The following is a 21322-nucleotide window of genomic DNA, read 5'->3' as shown; positions in this document are numbered from 1 at the left end:
GGCCACATGGTTCTCCCATTTCCAGGAGCAGGTCAATGTAGATTTCTTAGACTTGAGAAGTTTCATTCATTAAGACCTTAAACTACTTTGCAGAGTCAAGAACTTAATAGATGTCAATTATTTCTTTTTGGTAACAGTTGAGGATTCTGGGTGACGGATATACAATATTTATTTGCGTAAGTTCTGCATCTTTTCTATAAGTCAAAAATCAAAATTTTTAAAAATGTAAATAAAATGTAAACAAATTCTGTTCTTATATTAGTAAATCCATTCCCATCAGCTTCATGGATAGACTCAAATTTATAAAAATGGTAACTGATAAATTCAATGTAACTCTAATAAATATCCTACCAGAAGTTAACAAAGCTGATTCTAAAATTTATCTAGAAGTATACAGTGCCAAAAATAGCTAACTAGTTTTTGTTGTTTTTATTGATGTTGTCTGTAACATACAGAACTATTTATTCTGTTGTTTGCAATACAAAGACTTTGGGAAATGTTATTGTTTGTGCAATATAGTAGGGGAAAAATTTTTGAAACTGCCCATTAGAGTGGGTTTGCCAGATGTCCCGTCATTAAAAAAGAATAGCAGCTATAAACAGAGCAGTTCCTGGTACTTTGTACTTTATTTTGTTGATTGTATCTGGATTCCCTTATTTGTCCCCTTGTTCATTTAGCCAACACAGTTTTGAAAAAGAATAAATGAGATGAAAGGATTTGCCCTTTCACTCACCAAGACCTATAATAAAACTATAGTAATTGAGACAGTGTTAGCACAGGGACAGACAAATTGACCAACAGAACAGAAAAAAAAGCCCAGGAACAAACATGCCTAGAAAGGAACTTGACATAGGACAGAGATGGCTTTGCACATGTGTAGGAAAAGACTTTCTTATTTCTCACATGCTGCTGGGAGAGCTTGTTATTCATATGAAAAAAGAAAAATATATCTCTATCTTACCCTATTCAAAATATTTAATTCTCCAAGGATTAAGAATTTAAGTATAAAAGAGAAAATTTAAAACTGTGAGACGATAATATCTTTATAACCTCAGGTAAAGAAAATAATTCTTAACATACAAAATGCATAAGCCACAAGAGAAAACACTTCATCCAATTACATTAAAATTAAGTCAACTATAAGAAATCACAAAGAGAATAAAGAGATAAGTTACAGACTGACAGAAGACACACCTGCATTACATACACAATTATTATCCGGAAACAAAAAAATAGAAACAAAAATCCACACATACCAGCAGGAAAAGGATTAACCACTCAATATAAACATGGGTAAGAGACATGAACAAGCATTTCACAGAAGAGGAAACATGATGATTACATATACAATCTTAATATAAATATATATTATCAAATACATAAATAAAGTCACAATGATATTCCATTCATACCCACTAGAGCTTGCCAAAAGTTAAGGCATGACAGCATCAAGTTTGGGCAGAGACATGGAGCAAGTAAAAATAAGCTATTTGGAGCATGTAAATTAGTACGAGCACATTGGGAATCTACTGGGATATATATATATTCTTTTTTTTTTTTTTTTGGAGATAGAGTCTTGCTCTGTTGCACAGGCTGGAGTGTAGTGGCATCATCATAGCTCACTGCAACCTCAAACTCCTGAGCTCAAGCAATTCTCCTGCCTCAGCCTCCCATGTAGCTGGGTCTATAGGCACACAGCACCACACCTGGCTGATTTTTCTATTTTTTTTTTTTTTTTTTTTTTTGAGACAGAGTCTCGCTTTGTTGCCCAGGCTAGAGTGAGTGCCGTGGCGTCAGCCTAGCTCACAGCAACCTCAAACTCCTGGGCTCGAGCAATCCTACTGCCTCAGCCTCCCGAGTAGCTGGGACTACAGGCATGAGCCACCATGCCCGGCTAATTTTTTTAATATATATATCAGTTGGCCAATTAATTTCTTTCTATTTTTAGTAGAGACGGGGTCTCGCTCTTGCTCAGGCTGGTTTTGAACTCCTGACCTTGAGCAATCCGCCTGCCTCGGCCTCCCAAGAGCTAGGATTACAGGCGTGAGCCACCGCGCCCGGCCTGATTTTTCTATTTTTTATAGAGACGAGGTCTCGCTATGTTGCTTAGGCTGGTCTCAAACTCCTGGCTTCAAGTGATCCTCTCGCCTTTGCCTCTCAAAGTGTTAGGATGACAGGCACCACACCCAGCCTACTGGGCAATATATTTAATTAAGAGTTGACTGTGTGTATATATATACATATATATATATGTATATATATGTATATATATATATATATAGAGAGAGAGAGAGAGAATATTTATCTATATATGTAAAAATATATATACACATACACACATGCACACCCATAACCCTATTTCATGACTAAAGATGTACTCAAGAACAACTTATTCAAGTATGTAAGGAAACATAGCAAACATTCTTGAAGCAACTGAAAATAACTTTACTATCCATTGATAAGAGAATGTATCAATAAATGGTAATATACGTGACATATTCATACCATAGAGTGCAACAGTGAAAATGAATGTGCTATAGCAGTAAGTAGTAAAATGGATTTATATACTACCTCAAATCCATTTTGAGGTGTATATATATGTATGTATATACATACCTATCTGTATCACAACGCCTCTATCCTTCCATATCTATACAGTTTACATAAAATTTCTATAAAATTAAACAGGTAAAACAAATACTGCTTGCATAGATACACGCAGCAAAAGTATGAACACACATAACAGGATAAACACTGAGGGCAGTGCTTACCTTTGAGGAGGGAAGGAAAAAATGCAATAGGGCAGGGAACATACAATTATATCCATAATGTTTTATTTATTAATCTGCTAAGCAGGTAAGTATCTGTCTCTTTTGAATGCCTAAAATATTTCATTTTTTAAAAGTAATTCCAAGACATCAAACAGTTCCTATTCAGAGTCACACTGCTATTTGATTTCCTGAAATGTACAAATGAAACTAAAATCAAAACAACACAAACCCCTGTGACTGTTCCATTTAACAATCATGGGACTAAAACTTTATAGCTCATTATTAAAAGCGATCCCATGATAAGATGTAAGCTGTAGACCCTCAAGTGAAAGAGAGAGAGAGAAGTAATTCCTACTACTTTATAAAAGGGATCATAACTTTTTCTTTAAGTGTTTTCAACTCCTTAGGCAAAAGATACTTTATGATTACTTGTATGCTGTCATATAAAAGTGCTGAACTTCTATATCTATCTATCTATAAATATAAAACTTCTATATAACCTAAGAAAAATTAGTCCTCTCTGAACAGAGGCTCCTGATTGCTTTTCCCTTGTTTGAAGGACTTGGTAAAAGTCATTGTTGACGGATATATGTACAATCCTACAAGCTTGGTCCCTTCAAGGCCAAGACTTCTCCCTCCCAGTTTCACGCTTGTGCCCTTTTCTCTATTATGTTATGCCGGCTGTTATGCATCAAATGCTGACTTCCTGTTTCCCCTTTATTGAGCTCTGGAGACCTGGAACTGGGAAGAGGCTTTGAAGAAAAATACAAAGCCAGGAAAACATGGAATGGAGACAGCCATGACTTTCCAAAGGAAAGCAAATCTTAGCACAGTTGTAATAACCTTTCAGACCTTCCTGTGTCTGCATCTTACATAAGACAGTGGTTCAGACTCCCGAAGAAGAACGGCAAATCAATGAAGTAGAAAACAGTTAAAACTCAGGCTCAGGTTGGCAGAAAGGTTTAGGGGACACAATGTGGATGTTGATATCATAATCCTGGCTTGTTCTAAACCTTTAGCGTCTGTAGTATTTCCTTTTCACCATCCTACAAGGAGGCTGACAAGGTGATGTCTCCTTTGAGTGTCACTCTAAATGCTTTAGGCTTAAAATCTTAAAAGAGCACAAATGACCTTGTATGAATCCACTCTTTTTAAAGTGGTACCAGGGTCAGTACCAAGCACCAAGCTGCTGGTTGGGAAACTACTCAGGACCTTTAGATTTTTATCCTTAGGTCCACAGCCATCCCTCAATCCAGAAAGCTGATGTTCTCCCTATAAATGGCTTCTGGACCTCCAACCCAAGGCTTCTATTTCAAGGCCCTTTACACAACATTGTTTTAATGAACTGTTTGTCAACGTAGAAACTCCAAGCTCACTGGTCATGCTACTGCAGCGATTCACTGAGCACAGGCTTCTCCATTCCATTTTGCTGTCCTGCACTTTGAATTCAGGGCTTGGTGTCAGCATGGAAAGCACCAGAGTTCTGATATGGCAGCCTTTGGTTATGTTCCACCGAGGGATTTATCATCCACAACCTACTCAAATCCCTCCCCAACAGCTACCAAAAATTCCCCTGGTGAGAAATGCTATTATGAGAAGGGGTGGCTGCTTTGTGACTCACACTGTTTCATTAAAAAGATTTTTTTTTTTCAAAACAAGTTTTCAGTAGAGGAATCCAAAGGTTTTCCAAAGCCACAGCAAAACAGAACAGCTCATAATACTATTTCTCAAAGATCTGCCACTTCATAGGAGATTCCTATAGCTCAAAATACTGGAGACACTTAGATTCACTATCCTTTCGTGTTGCACTTGGCCTCTAGGTTGAGAGAGGAGGTGGGAAATGGATGAATTAAATACAGCAAACATGCTTGAGCTTGCCAGACATTAAGATGGAAGGCAGCTAGCGTGCAAGACAGCCCTCATTCACAAGTCTTAAGACTTGCCTATGGACTTCCAGCTTACTGACTGTGATGATTTCAGCCATATCTGACCAGGGCTGAGGACACCTAGTAATACATAGTGTATGTACATGGGTATTGGGGGATGCTTGTTATAGTAGTAGTCAGAGTTATAATAAAGTTTCTTTGAAAAGCTGATTTGGATTGGTGTTATGCCTTTGACAGCGTAAATGATCTATGTAGAATAGAACAACATTACAGAAAGCCAATTTGTTAGGTAGGAATCCCAAGGGCTTCCTCAAATCCATGTAGGATTCCCAGAGTACTTAGGCAGACATCAGGATAAAAGAATCTTAATACCTCCCTCTAAGGAAAGGTACCTTCTCCACAGGGATAAAAATTATTTGAGATGGAAACAATGAAAAGATCTCCAAAAAGCTGAGAAATGTGGGCAAAATGACTACTCTAGCTGAGGCCTGGGACTTTAGGTTCTCCTTCTACCTCTGTTCTAGACCAACGGGGTGACTCCAGATTAAAGTTTATCCCACAGGCTAACAAATCAACTTTGACCTTAAAAGATACTGTACAGTACAGTACAGAGATGACTAATTTTAGAACAACTCTTTGTGAAGCATGGCTTTATTAAACTTTTTAGAGGGCTCAAAGTACTACCAAAAAGAAAGCTGGAGCACTGCTCTGACAAATCTAATTTACTAAGATGAGTAACTACATACGCCTAAATATAAAGCAAGGTTTCTCCAAAAATTATCCTTTAGAAATTAAGGTATCATCTTATAGCCAAAGTCCTCAGAAAAGTCTCTCGGTATGAAACAGTCTTTTAAATATCTTTAGTCTAAGCAAAAAATACTCAAATATAACATAGATTTATTAATAATTCCTGTTATTAATAACAGGGGATAACATTATAGTCACCAGTATTAGCTATCATAAATAAGGCTTTAAATTTTTTCTTAAAACAGCACAGAAAACAACAAGAAAATAAAAAACAACCTGATTCAAAAATGGGCATAGGACATGAACAGATATTTCTCCAAAGAAAGTATACTGAAGGCCAATAAACACATCAAAAGATGTTCAACATCAATAATTATTAGGGAAATAAAAATCAAAACTAGGAGATACTACTTCATACCCATTAGGATGGCTACTATCAAAAAAACAGAAAACAAGAAGCGCTGGTGAGAATGTGGAGAAACAGGAAGCCTGTGCACTGTTGTTGGGATGTAAAGTGGTGCAGCTACTGTGGAAAAACAGTATCGTGGTTCCTCAAAAAATTAAATGTAGAATTACCACATGATGGAGCAATTCCACTTCTGGGTATACACTCAAAAGAACCAAAAGCAGAGTCTTGAAGAGATATTTGTACATTCACGTTCATAACTATATTATTCACAATAGCTAAAATGTAGAAGAAGCAACCCATGTCCAATGACAGATGAATTGATAAGCAAAACGTGGTATACATACAATGGAATACTACTCAACCTTAAAAAGAAAGGAAATTCTGGCCGGGCACAGTGGCTCACGCAGGTAATCCTAGCACTCTGGGATGTCAAGGTGGGCGGACTGCTCAAGGTCAGGAGTTTGAAACCAGCCTGAGCAAGAGTGAGGCCCCGTCTCTACTATAAGTAGAAAGAAATTAATTGGCCAACTAATATATATAGAAAAAAATTAGCCGGGCATGGTGGCGCATGCCTGTAGTCCCAGCTATTTGGGAGGCTGAGGCAGCAGGATTGCTTGAGCGGAGGAGTTTGAGGTTGTTGTGAGCTAGGCTGACGCCACGGCACTCACTCTAGCCTGGGCAACAAAGCGAGACTCTGTCTCAAAAAAATTAAAAAATAAAAAAAAAATAAAGGAAATTCTGACATATGCTACAACATAGATGAACCTTGAGGACATTATGCTAAATGTTATAAATCAAATAGGCAAAAAAAGACAAATACCATATGATGCTACTTATATGCAGCAGAGTACCAATGAACCTGTACATTTAAAAGTGGTTAAGATAGTAAAATCTGTTACACATGTTTTTTACTGCAGTGTATATATATATATATATATATGTGTATATATATATATATATGGAGAGGACAGGGACAAGCACAGCAGTGTCAATGTTGTGGAGCTCAGAAACACAAGCTTACCAAGGAGGAAATTTCCTTATGGGTATTTGTGGCTTGGGATAAATTTTACAGAGACAGATTTAAAAAGTGGTGAATCATGCTTCCAGAAAATAGTGTTCAATGACCAGAAAGAAAAGTAGCTCCAGGGATGACAAAGATACTAAAGTCAGAGACACACATAAAGAGTTAGAACATCAGTTTTCTTTTGATATTCTCCTTGAGAACACAGAGGACCCTTTATATTGGGACATATGAGGAATTTCTTAGCAGGTACTTGTCTAGAACCACAAAGATCACCTGCCCCAGCCCAGAAAGAGGGTTTAGGAAAAAATGAATAGTGACTGAGGAGTAGAAAAGAAATATAATAAATCCTTGCAGCAGCCTCATGGACAAATACCTGAATTTATTTGTTTATTCAACAGAGGAGCTGATGAGGAAGGTAAAAATCTCAGACTCTTAAGGAGGAAGCAAAATTCTCATAAAGAAAAAAGTAACATTAATCACCTTCATAATAAACACATATTCCCAATACCTACCATAGGACCTAGTATACTGGAGGCACTCAATAATAATATCAACTGAATAAATGAATATCTGTGCTCAACAGATCTTCATACGCAAAGAAAAGAGTCTTATACTTTTGGGTCAAGCAGAGAAAAGGAAAAATAGGTATTCCATCCTCTTTAAAGTCTGGATTCATTCTAAGATCTTGACTTGTCTAGCTGCCTGGGGATGTATGAAAGAGGATACAACTCAGTAAGCTCTTCTGTAGCACCAGCAGCCAAAGGCAGCTGTGCCTTAGAAGAAAAATCAGGGGGAAGACAAGCACAGAAGGAGAGGGGACATTGTCACAATTACCCTCTGTTCAGAACAACCTCAATTCTCAGCACCAAGGCAGACTGGCTTAGGCCTACATGTAGGAGATAAATGCTTAGTGCCATGTAAAAGAAAATCATCAAACAATGAACAATATTCTTACAGGCTGAACCTGCCCTCTGGAAGCTGTAGAAAAGACTTGTAAGGATCTTGCTTAGGAAATAGCTGACCAGTTTAGCAATATTGAAAACAAAGCTAATGAAGCACCAAATAAGCATTCAGAATTCTTTCTCTCTTTGCAGAGAGGAAAAACCAAATACGTGGTAGAGTTGAGTTTCAGATACAGAGGGTCTTCTTACCATACGCCTTCAGAATCATTTGTTACAAATTCAGATTCTTGGATTTGTCCTCAGCTCTACTAAATTGTGGGAGTGGGGTCCAGTCATCAGCATTGTTAACTGGCTCCCTAGAGAGCACTGGGCACAGTCCAGTTTAAGAATCCTTTCAAACCATTCGCAGAAATCAGGAGAGCTCTTGTCTGTATCCTCCTCCTTCTTGTTATAGATCCAAGACTGTGCTGTAAATTCTTATCGTGCCCTTCCTAACTTAGACTTTCTTCTTTTCTCACAGCAGATGAAGGCTGTACTCTCAAGACTACCAACTCTGGAGAGATGTCAAGGTAAAGTCTCATCAGTCTAGAAACTACCTGTCTTAAGGTTAAACTTGGTTCTTCACTTGCTTCACACTTGAGGCTTGGTGCTCACGTTATTCATTCATTCCTACCCTCATCCATACAGTATATCAAGGTCAGGAATCCAACTGTTGGATTCAAGGATAAACCTGTGTCCTTATGAGAACATAAGATTCAGAAGTGAAAACTGTTGGGTCTCTAAGAATTCCCTCCTAATCCTCAAGCCTATACCCACAGTAATCATTATGGACTATTTGATTCACACTAGGCCATGACGCAGCTTGGGAAAGAAATAGATCAAAAGTTTTACTCATCCATCATCCTGAAAGACTGTGCTTAGGATTTAGGTTTGGGGCTTTCAAGATTCTAGCACAACCTCAGTGATCCACTGTCATTAAAAACAGCCCTATTTAAGGGTTATTAGTAAGAGCAGGATCACTATCACCTTTAAATTACTGCTACTTTCCTATGAAATTTTTCCTGATTTTGAAACTGTCAAAATTGAAGTTTAGTTTTATAATTGGGTATACAGTAGTCCCTATTACCCATGGTTTCATTACTTGCAGTCAACTAAGGTATGAAAATATTAAGATATAGTCCTGCGCCACATAATGACATTGCAGTCAACCACTGACCACATATACAACAACAGTGGTCCTATAAGATTATAATACTGGATTTTTACTGTACTTTTTCTATATTTAGCTATGTGTGGACACACAAATATTTACCATTGTGTTACTGCCTACAGTATTCAGAACAGTAACATACTTTACCATATAGCCTAGGTGTGTGGTAGGCTACAACATCTAGGTTTGTGTAAGTACACTCTTGATGTTTGCACAATGACAAATCACCTAACGATGCATCTTTCATTAAGTGATGCATGACTGTATTTTTTTAAGACCTGGTATCACTCTCTCACCCAGGCTGGAGTGCAGTGGCACCATCATAGCTCACTGCAACCTCGAACTCCTGGGTCAAGCAATCCTCCTGTCTCAGCTTCTCCTCCCATGTAGCTGAGACTATAGGAGTGCATCACCACGCCTGGCTAAATTTTTTATTTTTTTGTAAAAACAAGGTTTTGCTATGTTGCCCAGGCTAGTCTCAAACTCCTGGGCTCAAGTAATACTTCCACCTCAGCCTCTCAAAGTGGTAGGATTACAGGTGTGAGCCACTGCATCTGGCTACCACCAAGGCTGGCCATGACTGTATTTTGAGAGAGAGAGAAAAAGAGAGAGAGAGAGAGAGAGAGAGAGAGAGAGAGAGATGCCACATTCACATAACTTTTACCACAGCATGTTGTTATAACTGCTCTATTTCATTGTTATTGCTGTTAATCTCTTATTGCGCCTAATTTATAAATAAACTTTATCATAGATATGTACATATAGGAAAAATATAGTATATATAGGCTTCAGTACTATTCAAGGTTTCAGGCATCCACTGGGGGGGTGTCTTAGAATGTATCCCCCTTGGGGGGCTACTGTACTAAAAGTTTTGTGCTCAATAAACTTGAGTTGAATATTACATTTGTAAACTACCAAGTATATTCCTTTTCCCAAAAGGAACTAGAACTTCATTTATTTGGTTATGAGTGGCTTGGCTCAGAGTATTTCCTATGACATATTGGGGTAGGTCTTTGTTTAATATCAAAATATACATATCCCATAAAACAACACCTTAAGAGCTAACCCAATTTCTTGCAACACCTTTCAAATCTCAATGAGGAAGAGTTAACTATGACCTTCAAGAAATTATCTTTGCCTCAAGGTAACTTCATAAAAAATAAGCCCTCATAGTAACAGAAAACTAAAAATTTTGCTTTAAAAAAAAAAGTTTTCATTAAGAATAGAACTTTTCCAGGGCAGGGAACCCATCTCTTTGGAGACCACAAGATGCTTTTCCTTATCCAGAAACCATGTAAAGACCCATGACCTCTAGCACATCTATGATGGGGCACAAAGGCTTTCTGATCCACTCAATGGAAGTGGCAACTCTCCCCCATTAGTTAACAGTAGAGAAAAAGAAATCACTTGAGAATCACAGAGTGGCAGCAAAACAGAACCGCTGGGATACCTCACTATCACATTCAAAGACTTATCAAGTCAGTGACTTTATAACAGTCCCAGTTGATGGCTTGGTGACAACAGTTTAGATTTTTCTGAATATGGATAGGTACACACATACGTGACCAAGAAGGTACAGTGAAACCCTCAATGACCAGCCATTTTGTAGTAGGACCCAGAAAACTGCAACCTCTTCCAACATGGTGGGTCCTCTGTGTTTTTATCCCCTATCTAGAAATCCATATCCGGAGATAAACTGGACTACCATAAAAGAATGACGAAGCCTCCTTAATAACACCCAACCATTAGGAGTTAGAGCAAAATTCACACTTTAATGTGAAAAGGAAGAGACTCTAGTGCTGCTTCTCTATGGCAGCTTTCCTCAGTGGCATTCATTATTACGCAGCCCATCAATGTAGGTCAGGTTTCAGGACACAGAATTAGCTTCCATTTGGGGGCTGCAGCTAACAGTTGTAAGCCTCTCTGCCCATCATATTCTGAGGCAATTAAAGAAGGCAGAGAATTATAGGAGAATTCCCCTCACTGGAACACCACCACAGTCCATTTGCATGTCCTTTGGTTTTTGTGTACATTATCTCACAAGACCCTCACAAGAGACGTGTGATTTCCAGGAGCCTGCCCTGCTCCCTGAGGTTTGGGGAGGAGAGGCAGGAGGGTGGCATGGTGAAGAGCCCAGGTTCTGACACCAGCAAGTCTGCATTCCAATCCAGACTCTGCCACCCACTAGCAGTCTGATCTTGCATGCGTTCCTTGACCTCCCCCTAAACCTGTTTCCTCACCTGTAAAATGAAGGAAAATATAGTCTTACCTCACAGAGAGATAGTGATGATTAAATGAGATGATGGACATAAAGCACTCCAATTCATTTACTCAAAAAATATTAGTGCCAGGCACAATGCAAGAGTTACAACAGTGACGGAGAAACACAGTCCTGCTCTCGTGAAGTTAGAATTTACTCAAACTGTAGACAGAAAAATGTGAACAGATAAAGAAAATACAAAGTATGTTAAGAACTATTAAGGTAACAGGTGAGTGACTGGAGTGAGTAACAGTAGGGGTGATTTTTAAGAGTGATCTCTGAGGAGGAATTTCAGTTGGGCCCTAAGGGGTCCAAAGGAGCCATCCATGTGAACAATGGAAGGAAAAGCATTCCAGGCCCAGGGAAGGGAATGTGCAAGGGTTACCACATGGAGAATTGTAGGAACCTAGAAAAGGGAAATGTGACTGCAGGGTTTCCTCTCCCAGAGTTCAGAGAACAAACTTTATAGGCTACCACTCGTGAGGATTACCACATCCATTTAAAAAATAAAAAAGATGAGGCTCCAGAGAACTGGTATGTCTTGCCCAAGGTCACAGCTACTCAGAGGAGGGGCGGGGCCTGGGACCCCCCAGTATTCTACCTCCAGACACAGATAAGCCCACTCACTCTGAGGAGGCCTGGTGTACACTGAACTCCCCCACTTATTTCACTGACTACTGTTTTCTGTGCCTATGAAGAGTTCCAAAAACACCCTGGAAACAGAATCATATCAACTTCCAGGCATCTAGTCAATTGTGCACAGAAATCCTCACACTTCTAATCTTACAACATGAGAGCAAACGCTGCTCAGCCCTTACTCAAAGGCTCCAAAGTAAGAAACAAGTTTTTCTTCTCACAGCAATGAACAAGAGAAGAAAGGGATGTCCCAGAAGATCCTTTGGCCTGTTGCAAGTGGTGAGATGGAACCTCTGCTGCACATGAAGGCTCATCTCAAATGAACTGCACAGGAGAAGCTAATTACTTTATTTGAAGAAAAGAAGGAATTCCTAAAGCAATGGTTGTCAGTTAGGGTAGTACCACCCCCCTCAAAGGGCATTTGGAAATTCAGGACAGCATCTTGGGGTGACACACTGAACTGTAGCATTTAGTAGGTGGAGCCAGGTATGTTCAACGTCTTCCAAAAGGACAGGATGGCCCTACACAGTAAAGAATGTATTACCCCAAATATTAATAGCAGCCTCCCACACACACTTTAGACACCCTTCCCTAAAGGATTAATATGCTCCAACTTCTCCTGCACCCCCATGGTTCAGTGGCTCTCCCTACCCTCACCACAAAGTGGATAAAAAAAAACTAAGGTTTCACAGCTGAGGAATGAAATTTTGGAATGCAATTATAATCTCAAAACTCCAGCATGCAACCTGGTAGTGAAAAAGGATGAAGAAATTTTTAGTAAGAGACAGACCTAAGAAATTTTAGCAAAAAGAGAACTCCCTTTCTTTCTCCCCCTCAAGCCTTTATAAGATTACATATGTTTTTCAACAAACAAAATTCTAACTGATTTTAGAGAAACTTCTTACCATGTTTTTCAGTTTAAACCCAGATACTAATTACAGTTTTTAAAAAAACTTAACCACAATCATCTCACAAATACAGCTGACTCCTTCTAGGCTAAATTTCACAAGAAAGATTATTAATTTCAAGATGCCTCATGCTGATCAATGCCTAAAAATGCCAAAGGCAGTCATGCCTTGCATCTCATTCAGGGCAGAGTTTGATGAGGTCAGTGAAGCTCCAGTGATATCCAGAGGTCTGTTCAGGGATTAAAATACCATCCTAACAATTCAAAAGCCACTTGCAAGTGTTACCTTAAATTAGCCACTATTTCCCCCAAGAAATTATTTCACAAATTATAGTTTATAATTAGCAAAAAATAAAAAAGACTATTTGCAGGGGGGAAAGAAAGAAATACCCAAAAAGTTGACCTTGTTTCACATTAGCTAAAATAGTGATCTGACAGATATATCCTCTAGAGTACCTTAAAGGCAGGAGCAATCTATCTCCTACACAGTATCTAAATTTTCCCACTCACCCAAAGGACTCTGAATATGTAACTTCTTCACTCAACTTGCAATTAGCAAAATAGCGGCCCCACACCCCTTTTGGCCAATTTTCTAGAAGCCTGACCTGGCTTCTCAGGATAGCCAGACAGACCTGTTTTCCTCCAGAAGCGCCTGCCAGGCCTTTTCTGCCCTGCCCATCAGAGCCTGGGAAACCCCCCTCCAGCCTTTCCTGGCCTGTCACCAAAAGTTCACAAAATGAATTCATCCAGATTCTTTGAATCCTCCTCTTCCCCTGTCATGTGCCAACAGCTAGGCAGTAACACTCCACCTTGACAGGCTTTCTGATATGAAAAGATGCAGATTCAGGGTAAGAACAAGCACTTAGCATGGAGAATAAAAAAGATGGAGGGATGTGAGTCTTTGAGCCAAGCCTACTGCATGCAGCACTGGTGACCAGAGCCCAAGTCCTGCAAAAGCCGGCTGGGCCCTCCATACAGCAGGCCACACCTGTCTATGCTAGCCGTCTGCCGGCTGCTCCATTTTAAACAATTCAAACAGATCTCCAGCAGGGTGGCAAAATTGGGCAGCCTTTTCTCCCAGCAAGGGTGAGAACCTTAATCCAATCACCACTTGCCCTTAATATTATTTTCCTTTCACACTCTTTGTTTAGGAGACACTGCTTGGTCAAACTGGATCCATCTCTCTATTAATGGTGAGGCAGGCACAATGCTGCAGTGGCAGAATGGAGGCACCAAGCTGACTTGCTCTAAGCCGACAAGACCTCTTCTCTGAGGAGGGTGACGCCAATAAACGAGACTTCAATAGGCAGATTTCACTCTGCCCATCCACAAGTGAACACACGCCTGGAGTCCTAAAACGCCCGGCTCCGCAGCCAGTCTCGCAGTAAGCCTCTTTTCTAGAGGGCAGGTATCCCATTCATCCCTTGGCATCAGGAACCAAAGGGAAGGCAGATACATCCAGGTCGTGCACTACATACCCAAACCTTGGCACGCACGCGAAGGTTTGGGGCGCCCCGGCGCGCCCTCCCTCCGAGGCCTCCACTACCCGTGGACTCACCACTGTGCGAGCTGAACCACCTGGGTGCGATGTGCAGAGGTAGAGCATCCGCCAGCGAGGCTCGGGAGCCCAGGTACAGCATCCCGTCTCTATGGTGACCGCCGCCCGTCTCCTGGTAACCATTGCCATGGGCATAGGTAGAGTCGGACGCGGACCCTCCTCCGCCGGGTGCCCTCTCGGAGTCGCCGGTCCCCCTGGAGGCGGGAGTGTAGAGGCCAAAGGGCACCCCCCCGGCTGTGCTGGGGTCCATGCCCATGCCTGCCACCGAGCTGACCGAGCGGCTGCGCAGCCCCATGGCCCCGCCGCCAGTCCGGTAGTGCCCAAAGTGGGGCGCCCCTCCCGGCGGAGGCACAGCGCTGTCATCGGTGGAGACCCCCGGGAAGGGGCCTCGGGAGCGGGCCGCCGTGCTCTGCTTGCCCCCCATGCTCGCCCGGGTCCCGGTGGGGCGGGAACCTGGAGGCCGAGACCCTCCCCCACTTATCAGCAGCGGGGGGAGGGCTGGGCGAGCATAAAGGGGAAGGGAGTCAAAAAGGAGACAGGAAGGGAGAAGAGGCAAAAAAGAAAAAAAGAAAAGAAAACCCGCGGGGCGCAAGAGGCAGGCGGGCGGGGATCCCAAACTAAGAATTTCAAACGATCCAAGCCAAACGCATGTTTCCCCTCAAGGTCCAAAGAGGCGCAGTCCGGCGCGGGCTCCGCGCGCCACAGGCCGCCCCCGGGCTCCAAAAGCCGGGGGAGCCGCAGGGAAGGAGGGAGGGAGGCGGCGGCGAGCGGCGGGCGGGCGCAGGGAGGCGCCGGAGGAGGCCGCCCGCCCGGGAGGAGGAGGCGGAGGAGGGCTGGGGGCGCCGGGCGCGTCCCCCGCCTCAGGACGCCGCGACCATGGACGGCAGCCCGGACCCCTCCAGGCCTCGGGCGGGCCGCGGCGCTGGGCGGTCAGGCGGAGCTCGGGAAGCCGCGGTCGCGTCGCGTCGCGTCGCGCTCTCGCTCCAGCCGCCGCCAGCCCCGCCAGCCGCGCCGCCCCGCTCGGTCCCGGGCTGCGCTCGCCGGCGCTCCTCGCCGCCGTGGAGACAATGGAGGGCGGCAGAGCGCAGGCGCGGCCCGCGCCCCCTCCCCCTCCCCCCCGCCGGGTTAACCCCTTCGCGGCCCCTGCGGCGCTGGGCCTCTGACGCCCCAGCGGTCCCCACCCACCCGCCCCCGGCCGGCCTGTGACCTGGGTGGCTTGGGTGGCCTGAGCTACTGAGCGTCAGCAACAGAAGCAAGACGTTTTCTCAAAGCAATAACTTCTTATGTCCCCGAAAGTGGCTAATTATTCAGGGGGAACCATATATGGGGGAGGGGCAGCAATGGTTCACGGGGGTGGGAAGGAAACACCACGAGGAATGAAAATTACTCAATAACGCCTACCTGCCTCTGAGGGTCACTGGTCGAGCTCCCCTCCTGGCACAAATTTGCCCCCACAGCACCCTCTGGTGGACGTGCTGTCCATTCTTTTGGAGGTTCCCCATCCAAGGACCCCTAACGTCAGGAAGCTTAGCATTTGGGGGGCGTTAGCTGTTTGACAGCGTCCTGAGGGCACTGGTGAATCCCGGCTTTGCTGACATTAGATCGCAACAAACTTCTTATGTTGGGCTTAAGCAAATGAGTAGATTCCTCAGCTAAAAGGTAATTCTCAAAATCAATAGGTATACGTTAAAAAGTGAAAAGATATGGAAATAAAATAAGGCACCTAGATGTGATTTTAGAAACTCCTTGTCCAAGGCTGAACCCTTGTTTTGTTTGTCATGTGCTATATACACCACAGGGCCAAAGACACAGTGGGTACTCAATAAATATTGTTAACCAAGCCTGCACTTTGTAATCTGAGAATCCCTTTTCCACCTCAATCCCTGTCTGTCTCACGTATTCACATTCATTCTCAGAACAACGATTTTCAAGTGCTAAGTGCTGGCTAGAAGCATCATCCAGTCCCTGGCCTAACTGACTTTCTTTTCTTAAGTGTCCCCAGGTTGCTTCTAAACCAGGGAGCCAAAGCAGTACAGAGAAGTATTAAGAGAAAACCCAAAAGAGAGGGGCTGGCTGTCACAGATATTGATTATTTCAGTGTGGCCAGCCTGAAAAGAAACAGGCTGTTTGCAAGCACAGAGCCAAGTGCCTGAAGGTTAGCAAACAGCCCTACAGAAGGCAGCTGAAAGTTTTGTATGAGAAATTATAACAGGAAAAAAACCAAATGTGCCGATATCCAAGAAATTATCTGTAGGTGCCTTAATGAGGAGGTTGTGCACACCTAATATACAAATGACTAATATGAAGAAAAACAAGAAAGCTTTAAATTTAACCCGGTTTCTTCCCAGAAGAAAGACTATGGTAACAGAAGAGAGGTGGTTCAGTACTGTGCCAAAAAAAAAAAAAGGAATAGAGCCCTTGACAGATCCCTACTGGGGAGATAAATGCATAATAACCATTGTAACTATTCAACTAGTTTTTTTTTTTTTTTTTTTTTGAGACAGAGTCTCACTTTCTTGCCCAGGCTAGAGTGAGTGCCGTGGCGTCAGCCTGGCTCACAGCAACCTCAATCTCCTGGGCTCAGCGATCCTACTGCCTCAGCCTCCCTAGTAGCTGGGACTACAGGCATGCACCACCATGCCCGGCTAATTTTTTTTGTATATATATTTTTAGTTAGTCAATTAATTTCTTTCTATATTTTGGTAGAGACGGGGTCTTGCTCAGGCTGGTTTTGAACTCCTGACCTCGAGCAATCCGCCCGCCTCGGCCTCCCGGAGTGCTAGGATTACAGGCGTGAGCCACCGCGCCCGGCCCAATTAGTTTTTTATTTATCTTTTCATCCAACACGTTTTAGTGTATTTAACAAAATATTTGGTATGAGAAATTCCCAGCACTGGACTAGGTTTTGGGACACAGTGGTGAACCAGACAGATAGGAGTCCCTGTTCTCACAGAACTTCAGAAGAACCACTTCACGTCCACCTGAATGGCTATAATCAAAGAGAAGGACAATAGCAAGTGTTGGTGAGAAGTGGAGAAACTGAAGCCTCATACCTTGCTGATGGGAATGTAAAATGGTGCAGCTGCTTTGAAAAACAGCCTGGAAGTTCCTCAAAAAAGATTAAATATAGAGTTACAAATATGAACCAGCAATTCCACTCCTAGGTGTATTTCCAAGAGAAAAGAATATGTATGTCCACAGAAAAACTGGTACATGAATGTTCATAGCAACATAGAGCCAAAAAGTGGAAACAACCCAAATGTCCATCAGTTGATGAAGGGAGAATTCAAATGTGGTACATCCATACAATGAAATATTATCCAGCTATAAAAAAGAATAGAGTACTGATACATGCTACAACATGATGAACTTTGTAAAATCATGTTAAATAAAAGAAGTAAGTCATAAAAGACCACATATTGTCTGATTTCAACAATAGGAATATCTAGAAGAGGCAGATCCACTGAGACAGAAAGCTTAGTGGTTGCCAGGGCCTACAGAGGGGAGAATGAAGTATACCTGCTAACGAGTTTATTTTTTTAATCACAATTTTTTTAATGGAATGAGTTTCTTTTTGAAGTGATGGACATGTTCTAGAATTAGTCATGGTGATGGTTGTGCAACCTTCTGAATACACTAAAAACCACTGAGTTATACACTTAAAAAGGTGAATTTTATGGCATGTGAATTACAGTCAATATCATATATATATCAAGAAGTATTGCAGTAGGCAATGACAATACAGTGTGATAAATAAGCTTAGAATGCCTGGCATGTTGTAGGCACTCAATAAATATTTGTTGAATGACTGGGCATGGTGGCTCACATCTGTAATCCTAGTACTCTGGGAGGCCGAGGCAGGCAGATTGTTCAAGGTCAGGAGTTTGAAACCAGCCTGAGCAAGAGCAGGACCCTGTCTCTACTAAAAATAGAAAGAAATTAATTGGCCAACTAAAAATATATATAGAAAAAAATTAGCCGGGCATGGTGGCACATGCCTGTAGTCGCAGCTACTTGGGAGGCTGAGGCAGAAGGATTGCTTGAGCCCAGGAGTTTGAAGTTGCTGTGAGCTAGGCTGACACCATGGCACTCTAGCCTGGGCAACAGAGTGAGACTCTGTCTCAAAAAAACAAAACAAAAAAAAATTGATATTTGTTGAATGAATGAATGAATGACTAAGTGCTATGAGAGAGAAAGAGTGCAGTGCTGATGGAAAGACAGGAGACAAACACAAACACAATGATCCCAAGCAGAGACCTGAAAGATGAGTTGGAGATTAGCCAGACAAGGAGGTAGGGCAGGGACAACTGTGTTTTAGAAAGAGAAGAATGTTCCAAGCAAAAGAACTAGCATGTTTGAAGGTGCAGAGGTGAGAGAAAAAGGCATGTTCTAGGGATTCAAAGAAGCTATACTGCTGGAATGAGACGAGGTGGGAGCCAAAGATCAAACTTCAGGGGCAGGCAAGAGGGTCCTGTGAGCTATGATAGGGACTGGGGACCAAACTGCAAGGGGATGGGGAGTGTGGAAAGACTTATCATCATCATTATCCTTAATAATAAGAATGGCACTTAGGATGTGCCAGAGTTAATGCAAAGTTCTTTAAATGAATTTGACATTTAATTCTCCTAACAAATTCACCCTCCCTCCCCAAATAAAGATCTATATGGTTTTTTTGCTCACACACACATAGATTGGACGGATACATGAAACATCCCAGTGGTCCCCTGGGGGGAGCAGTAGGAACTGGGGAGTTGGGTGACAGGATGATGAAAAACATTTCATTTCATTATATACCATTTTGTGCTTTAGTGTTTGAGCCACAAAAATTTAGATAGATAAAATACATACCATGTGCACACTACAGGGTCACATAGCCAGTAGGAGCGGAATTGGGCTTCTAAATTTTACAGTGAATATGCTCATCAATGAGATCTTCAGATGACAATTCTGTTTTCTCTGTGTGCTTTCCAAAAGGTGAAGAAGATGAAATCTGCTTAGCAGCTATATTTCTTCCCGTAAATTAATCATTTGGCCTGAAGGTTTATATTCCAGTCTACTGGTTATAATAAGCCTGACTCTCTCACATCTGTCTGGCACCGCTGAACAGCTGAGATCCTACACTGCAAAGGCGAAGCCCCCACTCTCTGGAATGTGATGACACTAAGCTTCAGTGCCCTGTGGGACCCTGAGTGTCAGCCTTTCTCAGGAAATGCCCTTTTTGTCTCCTTGTGTACTCACAATAAACCACTGACCCACCTACCACAATAGTCAGGAGAAAGAGCTGATCAAATCTAAAATTGGTGTTGCCAAAGCCCTTTGTAAATAGGAGTGCATAACTATGCTTGGCTTGTTAGGGCCTACTGCTGGGAAGTGTGGGAAATCTGTGGCCCCCCTCCCTGTTTCTATTAGCCAGAGGATGGGGAGGGTTTCCTGTGGATTGGGGAGGAGTCCTGAGAACCTTTGTTGAGGTGGACAAATGTCTCCCAGTGAGAAACTTCCTCCCAGTCCCTCTTAGAGCTCTTTATATTTTTATTGTTTTACTTGAGACAATTTAAACAGAGAAATGGGGTTAATAAGCAACCAAATGCCTATGAGGAGGAGGCTGAGAATGTGAGCATGTCCATAAACATTTGCTGATTGATGAAGACAGGGAACCTCTGGCAGGGCAGAAGTTCAAGGTTCCCAGATGCAAAGGGACCAGGCAGTCAGGTAACTCCACATTCTGCAGAGGAACAAACAGAGGACTAGAAAGATAAAGGATCATGTTCACACTGCATGGCTAGCTGCAGCTAAGAGCCAGACAAGGCTCTGGATTTCTGGGCCTGCTACATCCTCTGCTTTCCTGTGGCTTGGCAAGCAAGTGTCCATCTGAAAAGACATTGTCCTGTAATAAGGGATGTGTGGCCTGGTCAGCCAGATGACGTCTACTTGACAAGGGACACCCACCGGTCCCCAGCCTCAGATTCAGATAGGACATTGACATGTGGATCTCAGAAGCAGACAGCAAGGAAGAAGCAACCAGAGAGCTTTCAATTTCACTCTAGAGTCCCCATACTTTTGTGACAGTGTCATGACATGACTCTGTGGGTGGGACACAGTGTGGGAGGCAAATGCAAAGGAAGGGCCTGAGGAGGCAACTGGAAAGGTGCTTGTGTTCCCTTTCCCCAAAATTCTGCCAGCCCTTTCCCCATATCTATATCTAAAATAAAACTCAAACACCTAAGCAGGGCTCTTCCTATTTCTTTCTAGCTTTTCTAGCTGTACTTCTCACTACATCCTGCCATATGCCCTAAGAAATAGCCATACCAGACTATTTGCTAATCACTCATTCAGCAAAGATCTATTGAGCATCTACTATATCCAGGCAGAGGCAAATAAACAAATGAATATATTGTATGTTTGATGAATTAATGTAATCATTTATTCCTATGTGATGGCATAAGCATGCATAGAAAGTATTCTTTATCTTTTCTTCTCCCTGCCCATGGCCCTCAGAACTGAGGACCAGGCCAGGCGTGGTGTCTCACGCCTATAATCTTAGCACTCTGGGAGGCCAAGGCAGGAGGATCACTTGAGCTTAGGCGTTCAAGACCAGCCTGAGCAAGAGTGAGACCTGATCTTTATTATAAAAAATAAAATAAAAATAAAAAAGAACTGAGGCCCTTCTCTTCAGAGTAGTTCTTGGCTGTTTATGTTGGAGAATTAGGAGGACACTGAGAGGAAGAAAGGCTGTTAGAAGAAGGTGGAGGCCAGGATTGGAGTTTTTTAAGGGCTGCAGTATGCCAGAATAGCTGGTGGGATAGGAAAGAAGGCAAAGGGATTTTAAGGAGAATGATAGGTCATTCTCTATTCCCTTTTTTTCTTTTTTTTTGAGACAGAGTCTCACTTTGTTGCCTAGGCTAGAGTGAGTGCCGTGGCATCAGCCTAGCTCACAGCAACCTCAAACTCCTAGGCTCAAGCAATCCTTCTGCCTCAGCCTCCCGAGTAGCTGGGACTACAGGCATGCGCCACC

General features: G+C 42.5%; 1 protein-coding gene across 3 annotated transcripts in view; it reads right to left on the bottom strand.

The window, feature by feature from the left end:
- Nucleotides 1-15396, bottom strand: part of ZNRF1 (zinc and ring finger 1) — a 104480-nt gene extending 89084 nt beyond the window's left edge. For 2 of the 3 annotated variants that reach the window (XM_012772498.2, XM_012772497.2), the window contains exon 1: nucleotides 14311-15396. In XM_012772498.2, coding sequence (XP_012627952.2) covers nucleotides 14311-14734 — 424 coding nt within the window. In that variant the 5' untranslated portion in view covers nucleotides 14735-15396. The remainder of the gene's footprint in view (nucleotides 1-14310) is intronic. The other variant, XM_012772496.3, reaches the window with a different exon arrangement.
- Nucleotides 15397-21322: the final 5926 nt, after the last annotated feature.

The sequence above is a fragment of the Microcebus murinus genome, chromosome 20 (assembly GCF_040939455.1).
Source record: "Microcebus murinus isolate Inina chromosome 20, M.murinus_Inina_mat1.0, whole genome shotgun sequence".
Lineage (NCBI taxonomy): Eukaryota > Metazoa > Chordata > Mammalia > Primates > Cheirogaleidae > Microcebus > Microcebus murinus.
This window is presented reverse-complemented; position numbering and strand designations above follow the sequence as displayed.